Here is a 17,144-nt window from a genome sequence, read left to right as displayed (position 1 = left end):
ATTCTGGAAGTACGTTTGAAATCATTGACAATTCTACTTTATAGAATTATATTCTCATCTCGCTTTTTGTTTTGATCAATCATCTGTTGTGTCGTTAGTCTTTGTTTGGAATGAAATATTGCCCAAAAAATACTGCTATCTTCCATACTTTTTCTCTCTCACGTACCGTGTAGTGTGAACGTCGATTTTGTGATCGTGTAACTTATGATGGGTATATCAATTGTTGCACATCTTTATACAGTTGATATGATATTTAGATACTTGTTTAACTTTCATAAATGTTTTTCCTGTAGATGCATAATTAGCACATTGTTAGGAGAATTGTCAGTACCTATTGTGAAAATGAATAATTTATCATTGTTTTTATTTTGAATGATATGTTATTTTAGATGCATGAGACCTTTAATAAATTTGCTAATTTTGTTAGATCGTAATTCATACTTGTAATTAATTTTCCTTTTTATTTAAAAAGTTGAAATGGAATATCAGAAAAATCACACTCCAATCCATGTGCCAATGATAAAAGATAAAGCGTTGCATAATAAACTTAGATTTAAATACATTGTATCGCGTATCTAAGAATGTTATTTGTATTCCTTTCAAAGTGCACTTAATTGAATAAGAATTTGTATTCGTTTAAAAAGTGCAATTTATTCTGCGTTTCGATGTAAAACATTGTTTTTAATTCAACTGTTGTCGAAAGCGTAAATCGTAGGTCACTAATATTTGTAAATACATAATTTAACTTCAATGCGCTTATGTATCAATATTTTACTGAGTTTATTATTTAATTGTTTTGTCAAAGATTTCCTATTTTTATTGTAATCCTTGGAGTGTTAAATTAATCGTCAAGAATTTGAACGACAGTTATATATATGAGTGCAATATTTTCGATAAGTGTGACGTGTTATCTTTTCTTTTGTATCGTGTTTTCTTTCTAATTATTAAAGATTTATTTCGTGTTTTCCTATTTACTGGATAATCATTGAAAACAAAACCCTTTTTCAAAAGAAATCGTGCAAACATTTTTAAATTTGCCTCCCTTAATCGAAGTATCGCGAGTATCGATAATAATCGAAGTTTAGTTCGATTAAAGGAAGAATATCGAAGAAGATGGCACTAATGTCGTTATATCAAAGATTTTAAGACGGGAGTGTCCGTCTTCCCACTGACGAGGCTATCGCAGATGTCGTGGACGCAAGTACCTGGTGTTGAATGCAGAGTGATTCGTCTCACGCGAGTTTCTGAGTTCATGGGAATTGTGTTCACGATGGATTGCTCGATACCTGTTGCGCGAGTTTACGATAACCGATTACAATCGATAATTTCTCGTCATTACTCATCCTAGAGAGAGCTTAATAATTGGAAGCGATCGAGAATGAGGAAGTATCGCGAACGTCGTCGTCGTCGTCGCCGTCGCTGTTATTGTTACTGACCACCGTTCTTCGTGTTGACAAGGGGAGGGAGAGAGAGAGAGTGAGAGTGTGCACATTGTTCCTGAATCGTGTTTATTTACGATACGTCTTTGTACGATCGTCCGCTACCGCCGAGTTGCGCGCCCGTCTTCTTGATTGATACATACGTATATATGTGTGTGCCCCTGCATGTGTGTGTATATATATTATATATATATATAATATATATAAAATATAGATATATACACATGTATGTATATTTGTTTCTTCGAATGTGACATATACAAAAAGCCGAAACAATGGGTAGCGTGCAAAGTCGTATCAACGAGAGCGACGCCGGTGTACGGGAAGTATTTCATGGGGCTATCAAAGACGGATCCTCTCAGCATTCTTATCAACCAACGAGTCATGGTATCGGAGCTTTGGCCGGATTACATGCGAAAAGTGGTAGCGTCCGTGGTGCACCAAGACAACCGATGCCGGATGCCGTAGAACTTGAAAGGCGCTTTACCAAAGTCTTGGTGAGTAATCTTTTGGTTAGCAGCGAGTGTCTCACCCTTCGCCACGATCATCTGCTTTTTTCTTTCTTTCTTTTTTTTTTTTTTTTTCCTTTGGTCGATGGCGTGACGTAGGATTCTAAATACTTTATTTCTGTCCCTCTCTCCCTCTCTTTCCTTCCCTTCCCTTCCCTTCTCTTCCCTTCTCTTTCCTTTACTCTCTCCCTCCCTTCCATCTCTCCCACCCAACTTTCCTTCTCTCCCTCCCACGCTTCTCACATGCGTGTCCTATACCTTATTATGTCTTCTTTCCTTCTATAACAACAACATTAAAATGTGAATTTTATGTTTGTTGCTGTTTACAAAATTTACTGATATTTACAATTTTGTTAAATAGAATCTTATAAAAAGATGTATAAAAGTTACTCAGTATTCATCAATAGGACAATTTGTCAATTGTTATATTGATACATAACTCGTAAATATTTGTTGCGAAATGATGAGAGAAAAAATGAAAGGTTATTTATATTTGTTGATCCATTTGTATATATATATATATATATCTATATATATATGTATATGTAATAAGTAAAATAATTAATGGTATATTTTTGTGCAAATATAAGTTTTTTATTTTTCTTTTTTTTATTTAGTTTTTTATTTATTTTTTTCTATCGATCATTTTCTGCTATATAGGTTAGTTTCTGTAGGAGTCCTGGGATGAAAGCCTTGCATGAAAGCATTCTTTGATTCTATTTATAGATTCCACTTGCGATACTTAATCCATTCGTTGCTCGATCAAGTAATCATTGCGAATGTGATAAACAAATGAATAATCCTTCGATTCCATTGGATTTCGATTTAGTAAACTTGAATACATTTCATATTTTCTTGTTATTAAGTTTACTTCGAAAGGTGCTATTTGAAATATTAAATTAGGATAAAAATCTAAGAAAAATGTATCTTACATACATATATATATATATATATATATATATATATATATATGTGGTATATAAACATTTGTTTGAAATCCTTTATCTCATTGCTCGAACGTTGAACGTTGTACATTAATGGCACTGACGTCACGTGTGATCCTCAGCTTACTGGCTACTTGCACTGTGCACCACATGAATGACGCAATCTCTTTACAGTTAAAAGACCTTGATCTTCCCCGTCGTTCCGCTCTTCCTTGATTTTTCCCTTTTTCTCGTCTTCACTTTTTGTCTTTCGCCGGATCCTACCAACGATTCAGCAGCTCACCCTTGCGTTTCTTTCAGCCTGTACGACGAGCTGAAATCGAAAGTCACCCATTAAAATTTATACTTCTGATAACGGGAATGTATTATCGTTCACGTCCTTCGCCACATCATTTCCGAATGTTGTTTCGTTTATTTTTCCTTTTTCTTTTTCTTTTTTTTTTCTTTTGTTTTTTTTTCTTTTCGGTAAACTATAATGCTTTAGGAAAACAGCGATAACGATAAGTCTTAGTTAAAAAAGCAAAAAGATAAGTTAGGTTGCAAGTACAATTTTAAATGAATATAATCGAACTTATTTATGTTATGATCCGATATATATATATATATATATATATATATATATGTATATATATATAACTTGTAATTAATTTTTATATAATTCATTATATAATTAATATTATAATATTTTATAAAAGTTTATAATGTAAAATAAATTATATGTATTATACATTTCATGCGATCATAATCATGATGAATTTTGAATGATTTAATCGTTTATTTCAGGCGTCTATGGATCTACCACCGGATAAGGCGAAACTTTTGAAACAGTACGATAACGAAAAAAAATGGGATATCATATGCGATCAGGCGAGTACGCTTAATGCATCCAAAATAAATGAATCAAAATTAACAATCGGTTGTAAAAGACGCGTAACAAAAATAGCCGTGAAAGAGGAGAGAGAGAGAGAGAGAGAGAGTATGAGAGAGTATGAAACTCGCAACAGGTGGTATGCTTCCATTCAGGTCTATTTTTATAGACCGCTTTTGCGCGTTGTAAAAGCATCAACTTTAACGTTCCTTCTTAGAATACAAATTTGTTGACGTAATTCTTTCCTTATTCTTATCTTGACAACAGCAATATAAAGTAGGCTCTTAAGAAAAACATAAAGGCGACTTTTGTAACTTGATTTTCTTTTCCTTTTTGCATGCTCCTCAATTGCGCACACTGATGTATGATTAATACTCGTAAAATAATATGGAAATTGTTAACGATTACAGGAAAGGGTGCAAGCGAAAGATCCCCCGTCGCATTACTTGGCAAAATTACGTACATACTTGGATCCAAAAGCGTCACGAAGCCATCGAGTATGTTTGTTTCAACATTTTTTCTTTCTTTTCGCCTTTAATTATATATTTTTATTAAAAATTTTTATCTTACGTATATAAATACTTTGTTTGTTAATTTAATTGATTTATATAAAAACGATTAACAAATAATTTCTATTATTTTACGTCCAAAAACGTGGTGGATGTTTGAAGATTTTTCTTTATTTCAAGAAGAACGCACGTTTTTGTTCCGTTCAAGTTCATATTTATACCAGAAAAAAGCTACTTTTATCAGACGGATACTAATGACTACCACAGTCGTATCGTTTCCTCACATTCTTCCAGAAAAGAAAAATGGTTGGGGAGTCTACATCGACCCAAGTACTTCGGGATTTGGAAATCTCCTTGCGCACAAATCATATAGAGTAAGAGAACATAAATGTTTTATTTTTTTAATAAACTAGTTTTATTTTTCGAGCGATAATTACGGTCGGCGCTTTTACATAATTCATCTATCTCAGATTATCGTCATGAAATGTTCATATACACACACACACACATATGTATATACTTCCTATCTGAAGATATATGCACACACATGCACTTGGTATCTAAAGATATGTGTGTGTGTGTATAAATTACATTCTATAATAGAGATGACGAGAAGACTATCTATTTATAGGTGACTATTAACAAATTTTAAGATATTAAAAAAGATATAAAATAATTTGTTAGATCGTTAATATAAAAGAAATGTTATTGAAAAAAAGATTTTTTCTTCTTTTTTTGTCTGTTTCTTTCTTCTTTCTAATCGCCGTAAAAAGCATGAAAACGGATCAATAGAATTGTATGTTTCAAGTAAATGGATCCGTATGCATTATCTCGTCGTCTTTTTGGATTTGTATTATGATCGTAGGAATGTTTTAGATGGGTAAGAGAATTCCTGGACGAGGAGAATCAAGGACTGGATGCTCTGATAGATTACCTTAGCTTCAGATTACTCATGATGCGACACGAACAACGTCTTTTGGAATCTCACGCTAGTTCCGAAGAAAAATTACAGACGAGTAAGTTATTTCATATATCCGAACGAAAGATAAAAAAGATAATAAAAAAAAATATATATAAAATAACAATGTTTATTATATTAAAAATTTTATAACATAATTTTTCATTTCTAATTTACTAGTCGAAACAGGCGGTTCTTCGCACTTGAATAATGGATGTTTAAGACCATCTCTTCACGAACTTAAAGACAGTCCCAGTGTAAAACGCAGATCCAGACATGTGGCTCGTTTGAATATGGGCGAAGCAAAGGACGATATCCATGTTTGCATACTTTGCATGCGTGCCATTATGAATAATAAGGTATTATATGCAGATTTAATTGGAACTGAAACGTCCAAATATTTATCATTTATATCTGATATTTTCAGTACGGTTTCAATATGGTTATACAACACAGAGAAGCAATTAATTGCATTGCGCTTAGTTTAATGCACAAAAGTTTAAGGTAAATTTTAAATTATTCAAATCATTGATATGTAACATCATTTACTTTATACGTAAAATTGAAGTGTTCTTTTATTTTAGATCTTTAATTATTAACATTTTTTCTTTCTTTTTTCTTTTTTTTTTTTTTTTTTTCTCTCCTTTTTTTTTCCCCTTTCCTTACTTTCAGGACGAAAGCTTTAGTTTTGGAACTTCTTGCGGCGATTTGTTTAGTAAAAGGCGGACATGAAATTATTTTATCGGCGTTCGATAATTTCAAAGAAGTGTGCATGGAAAGGCGAAGATTTACTACGCTCATGACTTATTTTACGCAATATGATAGTTTCCATATAGAATTCATGGTCGCCTGCATGCAGTTCGTGAATATCGTCGTTCATTCTGTGGAAGATATGAATTTTCGAGTACACTTGCAATATGAATTTACAAAATTAGGCCTCGATGAATATTTAGAGAAACTTAGACATACGGAAAGCGAAGATTTGCAAGTTCGTATTTTTATTTAATTTCCCATTCATTTTTAACAGACATTACTCAACATTTCATCTTTTTTTCTCTTTTGGTCAGAAGAAAAAAATACATAATATTTGATAATTGTAGGTTCAAATCTCGGCTTACTTAGACAATGTATTCGATGTCGCTGCTTTAATGGAAGACAGCGAAACGAAGACTGCAGCGTTAGAAAAAGTAGCTGAATTAGAGGATGAACTTGGCCATGTAAGTTGGAAGAATGATCGTGATCGTTTTATGATCATGACAATTTTCAAGTAATAATACATTTTTTTTTTTTTTTTTTTTTTTTTTTAGGCACACGACAGAATGACCGAATTAGAAAGAGAATCTTTAGCGAAATTAGCAGAATTAGAGACTGAATTAGGTGCGTTGAAGATAGAATACACGGATGTTTCGGAAGCGCGTAGAATAGCGGAGGAGGAACTTGCAGCGCTCAAACGACAAAAACAAGACTCTGCGCGTAGGCAAAGCGTTTTGGAGAATAAGATAATCGAATTGGAGACCCTTACAGGAACCCTTACGAAGAGTTCGTCGGGTAATATGTCGAGTTTAATTATTATATTGTCGATTAATTTTAATGAATGATAATTAATAATTAATTTTCTGTCTTTTTCTAATAGCCAATATGCGAAATGGAAGCGCTATGAGTCCCTTGAACAATTCTGATATTTTCGGTCAAGAGAATACTATATCACCTGGACTAAGTACAGAACAATTGTCAACGTCGGATCAAGTTCATAATTCTACGCCAGCTCCGCCTCCGCCACCTCCACCGCCATGTCCACCACCACCGCCTATGGCACCTCTTTCACCGGGCGATCACAAGTTACCACCACCTGCGCCTATACCACCACCACCAGCTGGAATGATGCAAGCACCCGATGGAGCAATGACAATTAAAAGAAAAGTATATACATGTTTGATCCTTTTTAGGTAAAACGTTGACCCGATAGATCATTCCTCGGGGATATTTTTTAATACAAGTTCTAAATTAATAATTGTTTATAATAATTGGCTCTGAAAAATGATCTGATAATTCATAAACCTTATTGTTGCTATATTGCCAGACAAATTGATTTATCTTTGTTTCTTTTCTTTTCTTTTTTTTTGTTTGCACCTCAGGTACAAACAAAGTACAAATTGCCTACCCTCAATTGGATCGCATTAAAACCGAATCAAGTACGAGGCACTATATTCAATGAATTGGATGACGATCGATTGCATAATTACATAGACTTTTCTGATTTTGAAGAGAGATTCAAGATCGGTATGAGTGGTCATGTAGCTAATGGTAATAGCGAATTGGATGGCCTGCAAAGCTTTCCTAGTAAAAGATTTAAGAAGCCTGAAAATGTGTCTCTTTTGGAACATACGAGATTACGAAATATTGGTACGAATGAAAAACTTTATAAGCACACATATATACGTATAAGTTCTACGCGTATACATGTATTTTCTTTTCTTTTTCTTTCTTTTTTTTTCTTTTTTGTAGCAATATCACGTAGAAAGATGGAGATGCCAGTGGAAAAGGTAATAATGGCCGTGAATGCTCTTGATTTGAAGGTACTTTCGCTTGAAAATGTAGAATTATTACAGCGTATGGTGCCAACCGATCAGGAGGTATGTAAATTATAATTTTCCACATTGATATTATTTTTAATGAAAATAACAATTTTTTTTTTTTTTTTTTTTTTTTTTTTTTCTTTTTCTTTTTCTTTTTTTCCAGATAAAAGCTTATCGTGAATATATTATCGAAAAGAAGAATATAAATCTCTTAACCGAAGAGGATAAGTTTTTGATGCAATTAGGAAAGGTAGAAAGAATATCGACTAAACTTTCAATAATGAATTACATAGGAAACTTTTTTGACAATTTACACCTTATTACGCCACAAATACATGCTGTGATATCTGCATCAAGTACCGTGAAAAGTTCTAAGAAATTGAGAGCAGTTTTAGAAATCATTCTTGCTTTCGGAAACTATTTAAATAGTAGCAAACGTGGACCTGCTTACGGATTTAAATTACAAAGTTTAGATACGTTATTAGACACAAAGTCTACAGATAAAAGGATGTGCCTTTTACATTATATAGTAGCAACAATACGAATCAAATTCCCGGAACTCATTAATTTCGATTCCGAACTCATGTATATTGATAAAGCTGCAACAGGTGAATACATTTAATATTATCTTGGACGTCACAATCAATACGTAAAATTAATTGCAGTCTTACTTGAATATTGATGATATATTTTTGTTATAGTTTCTCTTGAAAATATAATAACCGACGTTCATGAATTGGAAAAGGGTATGGATCTTGTAAGAAAAGAATTCGAACTTCGTGGTAAAGAAAAACATAATACCGTTCTACGTGACTTTTTAAATAATTCCGAAGAGAAATTACGTCGACTTAAATCAGACGCACGTGCTGCCGGTGAAGCATTTCGAGAATGCGTTGAATATTTCGGAGAGAGTCCCAGACAAGCAGATGCGAATACCTTCTTCTCGCTTCTTGTTAGATTCGCAAGATCTTTTAAGGTATTATTTTCAATCTAACATATGAGTAGCTAACTATTGTAAATAATAAATAAGATTACAATAATGCAAACACTCGTTTATCATTAACAGGCAGCGGATCAAGAAAATGAGCAACGTCGTAGATTAGAAGCTGCTGCTGCGGAAGCTTTAAATACGTCTGAACAAGTAATTAAACGAAATAAATTGAACCAGAAGAAACAGCAGGTGTGTTATATACCATATCTTTTTTGTACATTTTTTATTGATATAATTGGCTTAAAAAGGATATTAATATCGTTGTGCTATTGATTAGAAGTTTGGACAAATCATGATTATTAGGATATATAGAATCAAATTTGTAATAATATTATTAAACCGATATTTTAAATTGACACACACATACACACACACACACACACACACACAATTAATCCATGCTTTTATTAATAGCACATTTTACATCAAGGGTAGTACGCTTAGTAAATAGACTTGTTTTGATTGAAACATTTCTAATATTTAATATAAAAATTAGAAACACACACAATTCTTTTCAGATTTAATCTGCTTTTTCTATTGCTTCCTTATTTAACTGTCTTTGTACTAATACTATCTAATACAAATATGCTATATTTCTCTAAACACAAATATATTTGTTATAAAAAGAAAAAATAAAAACGTTTGCCGTTATCACAATTAATATTACTAAGATCGATATACATGTTTTTATGCTGTTGCTATCTTTTTTATTCTTTTATTTTAGTTACATATCTTTTACTTAACTTCAACTTCTACGCGAATTGAGCATGCTCAAATCCAGAGAATAGTACAAAATCATATATTTATTGCAGGGCACGCTTTATGATCATGACATATTTACTTTAAAAAAAAATGTATTCTTAACATATGTTAAGAATGGGAATGCATTCTTAACTTCCTTTTCATTCCAACAAAAATAGACCTATTATTGAATGTCGTTTTATCTATGAAGAGTGTTACTGTTTTTTAAGTATGCTTTTTATCACTTATATTGCCTTATAATTAAAGCTCAGACTTGAGAAATCTAATTTAAGTTGGCATAGGATTTTATATTGAAATATGTTAGTGTATTGTTTAGTGTTAATTACGAAGAAAATAATATCCTATGGTATGTGCTATGTCATTTCTGTATAAGTTTCGCAATGTATGAGCATATTATCAAATTGGGGCTTTATTTATAATATTACGCTATATCATTGAATTAGATTCCTTTGAAAATTTACTTACAGTCAATTATTTCACATTTTTCTATCACAAATAACATCTAAATGCGGTGATTTGAATTTGCAATTTAACCGTTTAGTCGTTGATAATTTATTATTAAGGAAATGATATTTAACATTATAATGAAAAGTTTGGAAAGATTGAAAAACATTCAACTTAATACTAGTAGGCAAATTTAAAAGTGTTTAAATTTTAAAAAGTGTTAATAATTTTTTTGCATGTTGCGAATTAGCATGATATCTACGGGAATTATCAATAACTTTATCAATTGACATCGTTTTATGAGTGTTCTTGTAGCCTTTCACATTTTCGCCTTTCCAAACAAAATCTACATATATTACAGAATCTGATCACTTATTTGTTACATATTTATTTGGATTTAAAGTCACCGAAATTTTGCTGTAACTCGAACAAGACTCTGTTGCACCGGCATCTTAATGAACTCAGAAGGAGGTCAGAACATAACAATACAGAAACAATTCACAACGTGTAAGTCCATCCTCACTCACTGCCTATCCTTAAGACTCCTTCTGATTTGGAAAAGTGAGTTTTGATTAGGAACTTAATGAAAATAAAATCTATAAACAAAATTATATTTATTAATAACTACCTACCAGTGGATCTGTGTTTGTATTTGTCAATATGAGCTAACGTAATTAATTAGGGGGGAGAAAAAAAAAGAAAGGAAAAAGAGGAAGCAAAAAAGATAGAAAGAAAAAAAAGTGGCAAAAGTAATGTAACATACCACAAGTAAAAAAGTATTCTTGCATTTCATTGCTTAATACTTTTTATATTTATGTACGTAGTACTGATTATATTGCTTTATTACGTTACAAGTTTTATTCATAAATATGATAACGAATAAATAGAAATTTCAGACTTTAGTCAGGAGGAGTCTTAACCGACATTATATCCGCAACACTAAAATTTTTACAAAGTGAGCATAACTAAATTAATGCTTACCATGTAAGAGTTTTATTCTGTATATTTTTTCATTTAAGAATTTAACATTGCATTATCGCATATATTGCTCCTTTAAAGTGAACAAAATTTGTATTTACAATATAATCTATTTGCACAAGGAACATTACATTTTCCTGTTTTATATATAAACATATATATATATATAGATATTATCGACAGAATAATACATCCCATTCAGAAATAATATCTTTCCATGAATAAAATATTTTATAAGGCATACTAGAAAGCATTTCAATCTTCTGATAAAACGCTGTAAAAGATAATTTAGCAACGGTTGAAGATAGGCAACGATTAATATAAAGATGAAGTTTAAAACATTTATTTTTAATTTCTACAGATTCTGAATATGAAATATTAAAGTGTAGGTTTGTATTATATATATATATATTTATGGATATTATGTATATCTATATTTTTTTTAATACTTTGTTTTACAATTATGAGAATCATAGATACTTCAATATTATAACGTACTTTCGATATTAATAGAATTACTCATGGCTTACCAAAATATACTACATGGCTTACCTATATGCCTGCTTCTCACAATTATAAGCATATTTTCATACTTATACATACATGTTTGTGTATGTATGTATGTGTACATATATATATATATATATATATATATATATATATATACATATATGTATGTATGTATATGTACTTATACTAAATGTTTATCATTAACAAAATTGAAGAGATGCGTTAGCATGTCACAGCTTGCATTCATGTTGCTTGAGAAAAATTCTCTATTACTTTCTTCCCTTGGAAATGTCACAACTTCATTGACTTAAATAAAGTTTCAGAATAAATATCTTTTTTTTGACATCGTATTATATTTTATAGGTATACAGTATTATATATGAATCTGAATTATAATTTCAAGATAATGAAGATTACTTGCAAAGTAATTATAAATTGACTTTTATTAATTAAATTATTTTATATTACACTAGGATGCTGTCATAAATGAACTCAAGAATAAAACAAGATTGGTTCAAGAGAAGAAACTTCTACAGCAAGATGAAGTGTATAATGGTGCCCTAGAAGATATACTTCTTGGTCTTAGATCAGAACCATATCGTAGAGCAGATGCTGTGAGGCGTAGTCAACGCAGGCGAATTGATAACCATAGACTTTCCCGCACTGCCGAAGAACTTGAACTTTAATTAAAAACAGTATGTAGATCAGATATGCAATAAGTCTTATCCATTAATTAATCTAACTTTTTAAAGGATACTACCATTTTCTAGGAGATAATTTTTTGTAAACCACGCTAAGCTGAAAGCATCATATAAATATAATATTCAATGATTTAGTAAATAATTATGCACAAATTAATGTGACGTTAAAATCTAACGAATAACGAAACATATTTCTTATCGGATAAATTTTTGATATATGTTTTCTAAATGCCTCATTATACTGATATTGAATATTCATGACATGGATATAATTTTGATATGAATATATCAAATATATGTGATAAGTTTAACACATAACATTTGAATCATACTGTATTCAAGATTCAATAATTTAGTGAAAGTAGCAGCTGTGCTACTTTCAATTTTACTTATGAACGTTTTCATTCATAAATAACATTTATCCTCATATGCCTTTATATATTACGTACTAAAGACATGAAAACGTAACTTTGTACGAGATGCATATTATAAGACGCATATTATAGTTTTGAAAATTATTAAAGGCACGAAGCAGTTTATTCCAGTGATGATACAGATGATATGCACGATTATAACACCTAAAATGGTGAGGTAGGCGTAATTATTGTATGGAGTCTTATAATAAGTAAAAAATAAGACTATACCTTCAGAGGAAAAAAAAAGAAAATCATGAAACTTAAGCACCTTGTAATGTCTCGATACCAATGTAACAGCAAATAATGATATTACTATCAAATTTTTATGAAAAAAGAATATATATATATATATATATATATATATATATATTTTTTTTTTGTTTTGTTTTTTTTTATTAATCGTCGATCACCATTATATTTCGTACATTTGTATTCTCCTCTGGGATAAATTGCATTTAATTGGATCAATTATTATTGGATATATTATACATTGGAACTAATGATACATAGCATATGTTTATAAACCAAAATTATATATTGTTCCTTTTATTTATATTTCATTGTATTCACTAATGATTATCTTGTTTGACAACATTCCACAAATTACACTAGAATCGTGTTTGTTAGCCACATTATTAGGCTCGTATGCATTTGTCAACTTTGTGATTATAAAAGTGTAATGTGGTATGTTTATAGTTTTCTATTTTGGTATACTATAAGAGGTATATTTAAACGTCGAATTAATCAGTGATTATTTTGAGATTATGAGAAAAATGTTTTGTTGTCCTATCTTTCTACAAATGAGACTGAACAAGAAAAATTCATATTCTAGAGTGTAATATTACTGAAGCAAAGATAGTGATTTAGATACCATTGGACTTTTTTTATGCATATAGATGCTATTTTTGTACTATATGAAAAAAGAATGGCTGGCATGACACATATTACATTACATTCCTTTTTGAATCACATACCATACTTGAGTTTATTTATAGTGTAGTAAAAGTATAATGGTTATAACATTGTACTTCATAATTCAATGTTTGATGATTTATTTATTCATTCAAAGTTTTTCTCTTAAACGAACACGTAATATAGATACAATATTTGTAATTTTTATATATATTACATATAATTTTTGTAAACGCAATTGAATTAAATGTATATTTATAAAAGTACACATAATATCTCCTGACATCAGTCAAAATAGCCACGCATATTTAAAACTATGCTCATAATGCAATTATATCTTCACTTTTTATATGTCTTTGATTATATTGTAGTAGGAGGAAAACAAAATGTGTAAATAATGTTGTAATATATGGAACATTTCACTATGAAATAATGTAATTATTATTGCTTAAGCTTAAATTACAAATGTGATGTTTATATAAAATATTCGTACGTTACATGTGCTACTTGTCGATATTGTAATACTTGATATATAGCGTGTCGAAATTTATGTTATATGATTTTTAAACGATTACATGAAAATATTTTGTAATGTTTTGTTATGTTCAAATTGTAACACATTTAACTATGTTTCTATTTTCCTCACTATAAAAATGTTTACATATTATTTATATGATAAAATTATATCGGTGATCCATGAAATATGACATCGATTAATAATACATATCGCTCTGAATTTGTTGAATTTTTGTTATTGTTAAATATGCCTACATGTATCATACACGTATTTGTACAAAATACGGAACATCTTAACAAACTGTAAATGTAAAATTTAATTAAAAGTTCAATTTTGATATGTAGGTCCTGTCTAGTCATTGTTTATACTTTATATTAGGATTTACTATCCTAAAAAAGACAAGAAGTGTCTTTTATCAACCCATTAACAGAATATGACAGGATCAAAATGAATTCGATAGAGAATTGATAAATAAAAAGATTTCACATTTTAATAGGCAAGCTAATTTTCTTCCATAATACATCTAATTGTCATCTTTTCTGCATTTTCGTACGTATAATATTATATCTTGTGGCAAAAATATAATAAAAAAGAGAATATAAATAGATAAACTAATAGCAAACAAATTAGATAATTATTCGAATATAGAAAAATCTCTATAATTAAATTTAGATCTGAATAAAATAACAATAATATTGTGTATAAGCGAACGATTCATTAATTTGTGAACAATTCTTTTAATACAGTGTGACATTACATAGACTTTTATATAATTTTCTGTTATATATTTCAAGATTTTATTATAAATAAATTTAATTTTCCAAACATCTTTTATGTATATATATATATATACTTTTATATATATATAAAAGTACTAGTAATAAGTATGTAAAATATGCATCATTTTTAAATGAATGTAAGTTTTTAATTTGTTTTATATAAATCATCAATTAATTAAAATATAAAATTCTACAAATAATAATATTATGTTTGGATTATTAACTAAGATTAATTTGACATTTAAAAATAAGATTGATTCAATGAAATAACAGAAATAATTTCTAAACTTATATTTATTATTTATGCATTTAGTTTACATTATTACAAAGATTTCTGTAAAGTGATTTTATATACAAATATACAGTATACAAAAGGCACAATGTATCTACGTACTTCAGACCATGTACAATAGAATGCAAATGAAATAACAAGATAAAATTTTCATATGCAAAAGAGTTTAAATAATAGGTAGAAGAATATCACATTATTCATAGAAAAGATAATAAACTTATCGATATTAGTTTTATAACTGTATGGTCTTTGAAGTTATTCTACAAGAAAATAATTCTATTTTCCTTAATCCATCTATAAAAGTCACTTTTCAGTAGCGCAATATAGCATCTATTCATTGGATATCTTAAATATTGCTCTATACATATAAACTGGAGGTAATTAAAAAAATATATACATAAATATTCAAAATTATAAAATACTAGTGCATATTTTATAAATACATTCGCAAGTTTTACTTTTAACATCCAATTCCTTTAATTTTACTTAGTTGTAGAGAACTATTTCAAGTATGCAAAAAATCTAACATTTTATTTTATTTCATAGTCTAAAAATATGGGGGCACTTTACTTGCTATTAAATAATAAACTTGTGGATGGGTAAAATATAAAAATTGCGATTGCACTAAGCGATATCTAAATAACTATTATACATATACATATACATATATACATATGCATATATATATATATATATATATTCAAAAATGATAATTCCTATGATTTTTATACAGTCATGTACAATGTCTCCAGCAACAGTGTTCATTTAGTATGTTCATGTTTTATGCATTTCTAAACATATCTAATAGTTGCTCTAAATGAGTAAAATTCGGCATTATATGCAATTCCATTTGGTTTCATTTAAAAATATACGTAAATGAAAAAAGTAACAGAATATACAATGTTAAAAATAAGTGAATTATTTAATTTATTATTATAAAATTCATGAAAAAAATTCGTATTTTCAGTATAATTCAAAGCAAATGCTTATTATACAATTATTTAAGGAATCAGTAAAGTGCATAATTTATTTAAATGAAAATTCTGTAAATAGATTCAATATGTATTGAATAAAAACATTGATTATATTAACAAACTAATCTAAAGGGGACATTTGTGTGCAAGAAAAATGATACAATTGCGAAATTATCATATACGAGATATAAATATATATATACATACACACACACACACACACACACACATACACGCGCGTATATATATATATATATATATATATAAAATTTAGTTTTTATATAATCGATATACGAACAAAAAAAATTTAATCGATTTTAATAAAATATTAATGAAGTATTTATATTGTTCTATCGAAAAAGATTTCATTTTGGACTTGTCTTATTTTTCTTGTGTCCAGGCGATATGAAAATGCAAAAAAAAACAGCTAATATCCAATGAAAGACATTTCAATAATTTTCTTCCTTGGCACAAGCTTATAAAATTTTATTACTTATTCCTTATAAATGTGTCCGTAGAACGAAAATCCGTTCTATTTTTTTTCTCTTGTGAAATGATCAACATTACGAGCATAGTTCGTTTATGTATTTTTGTTCATTCAAAATAGAATGAATATTGCTATTTATTAAGTTAAAACGATATTGGAATCATTTTTTAATTGGCAATAGATAAATATTTGTCAATCACACAAAGACATAATTTATTGCTACATTTTTTGTTCCTTTTTCTTTTTGGTTTTTCATTAAAATTTAATCTCTTAAGACTCGTATATTTTGTTTTTCGCAATTATACAATTCTTGGAAGATTCCTATAATATTACTATTATTATATATAGTTGGGTTTATAAATAGATATTTAATATATATATATATATATATCAAGACTCCAATTCCCTTCAAAATAGTTTTATAAAAAATGACAAATGACCTTTATAAAAAGTATAAATCGACAGTTTGTTTCATTATTCATTCATACAAAGTACAAACAGTATAAAATCGTACAATAGTACTGTCTCAGAAAGATTAACTCTGGAGACAATTGCAATGTACTTACAAGTAAAAAACA

The 17,144-nt window shown here is 29.0% G+C and overlaps 1 protein-coding gene across 7 annotated transcripts; it reads left to right on the top strand.

Annotated features, from left to right (window-relative positions):
* The first annotated feature begins 1,132 nt into the window (after nt 1-1,132).
* Nucleotides 1,133-14,771, top strand: Frl (formin-like protein). Of its 7 annotated transcripts, none has more exons than XM_085662750.1 (19): nt 1,133-1,608; nt 1,707-1,936; nt 3,676-3,759; nt 4,171-4,257; nt 4,537-4,643; nt 5,146-5,285; nt 5,408-5,586; nt 5,655-5,731; nt 5,900-6,215; nt 6,328-6,444; nt 6,535-6,775; nt 6,861-7,147; nt 7,363-7,630; nt 7,733-7,860; nt 7,967-8,411; nt 8,505-8,779; nt 8,870-8,983; nt 10,404-10,507; nt 11,962-12,118. In XM_085662750.1, the coding sequence occupies exons 1-19, from the start codon at nt 1,605-1,607 to the stop codon at nt 11,972-11,974; spliced, it is 3,216 nt and encodes a 1,071-aa protein (XP_085518876.1). In that variant the 5' UTR covers nt 1,133-1,604; the 3' UTR covers nt 11,975-12,118. The 7 variants fall into 7 exon arrangements, with proteins under 7 accessions (XP_085518876.1, XP_085518874.1, XP_085518877.1 ...); XM_085662748.1 differs by lacking the exon at nt 10,404-10,507 and adding an exon at nt 12,259-14,770 and having other exon boundaries at nt 1,134-1,608; nt 11,962-12,183; XM_085662751.1 differs by lacking the exon at nt 10,404-10,507 and having other exon boundaries at nt 1,134-1,608; nt 5,135-5,285; nt 11,962-14,771.
* Nucleotides 14,772-17,144: the final 2,373 nt, after the last annotated feature.

Source organism: Vespa mandarinia, chromosome 19 (assembly GCF_050613455.1).
Source record: "Vespa mandarinia isolate Hongniang chromosome 19, ASM5061345v1, whole genome shotgun sequence".
NCBI lineage: Eukaryota > Metazoa > Arthropoda > Insecta > Hymenoptera > Vespidae > Vespa > Vespa mandarinia.
This window is presented reverse-complemented; position numbering and strand designations above follow the sequence as displayed.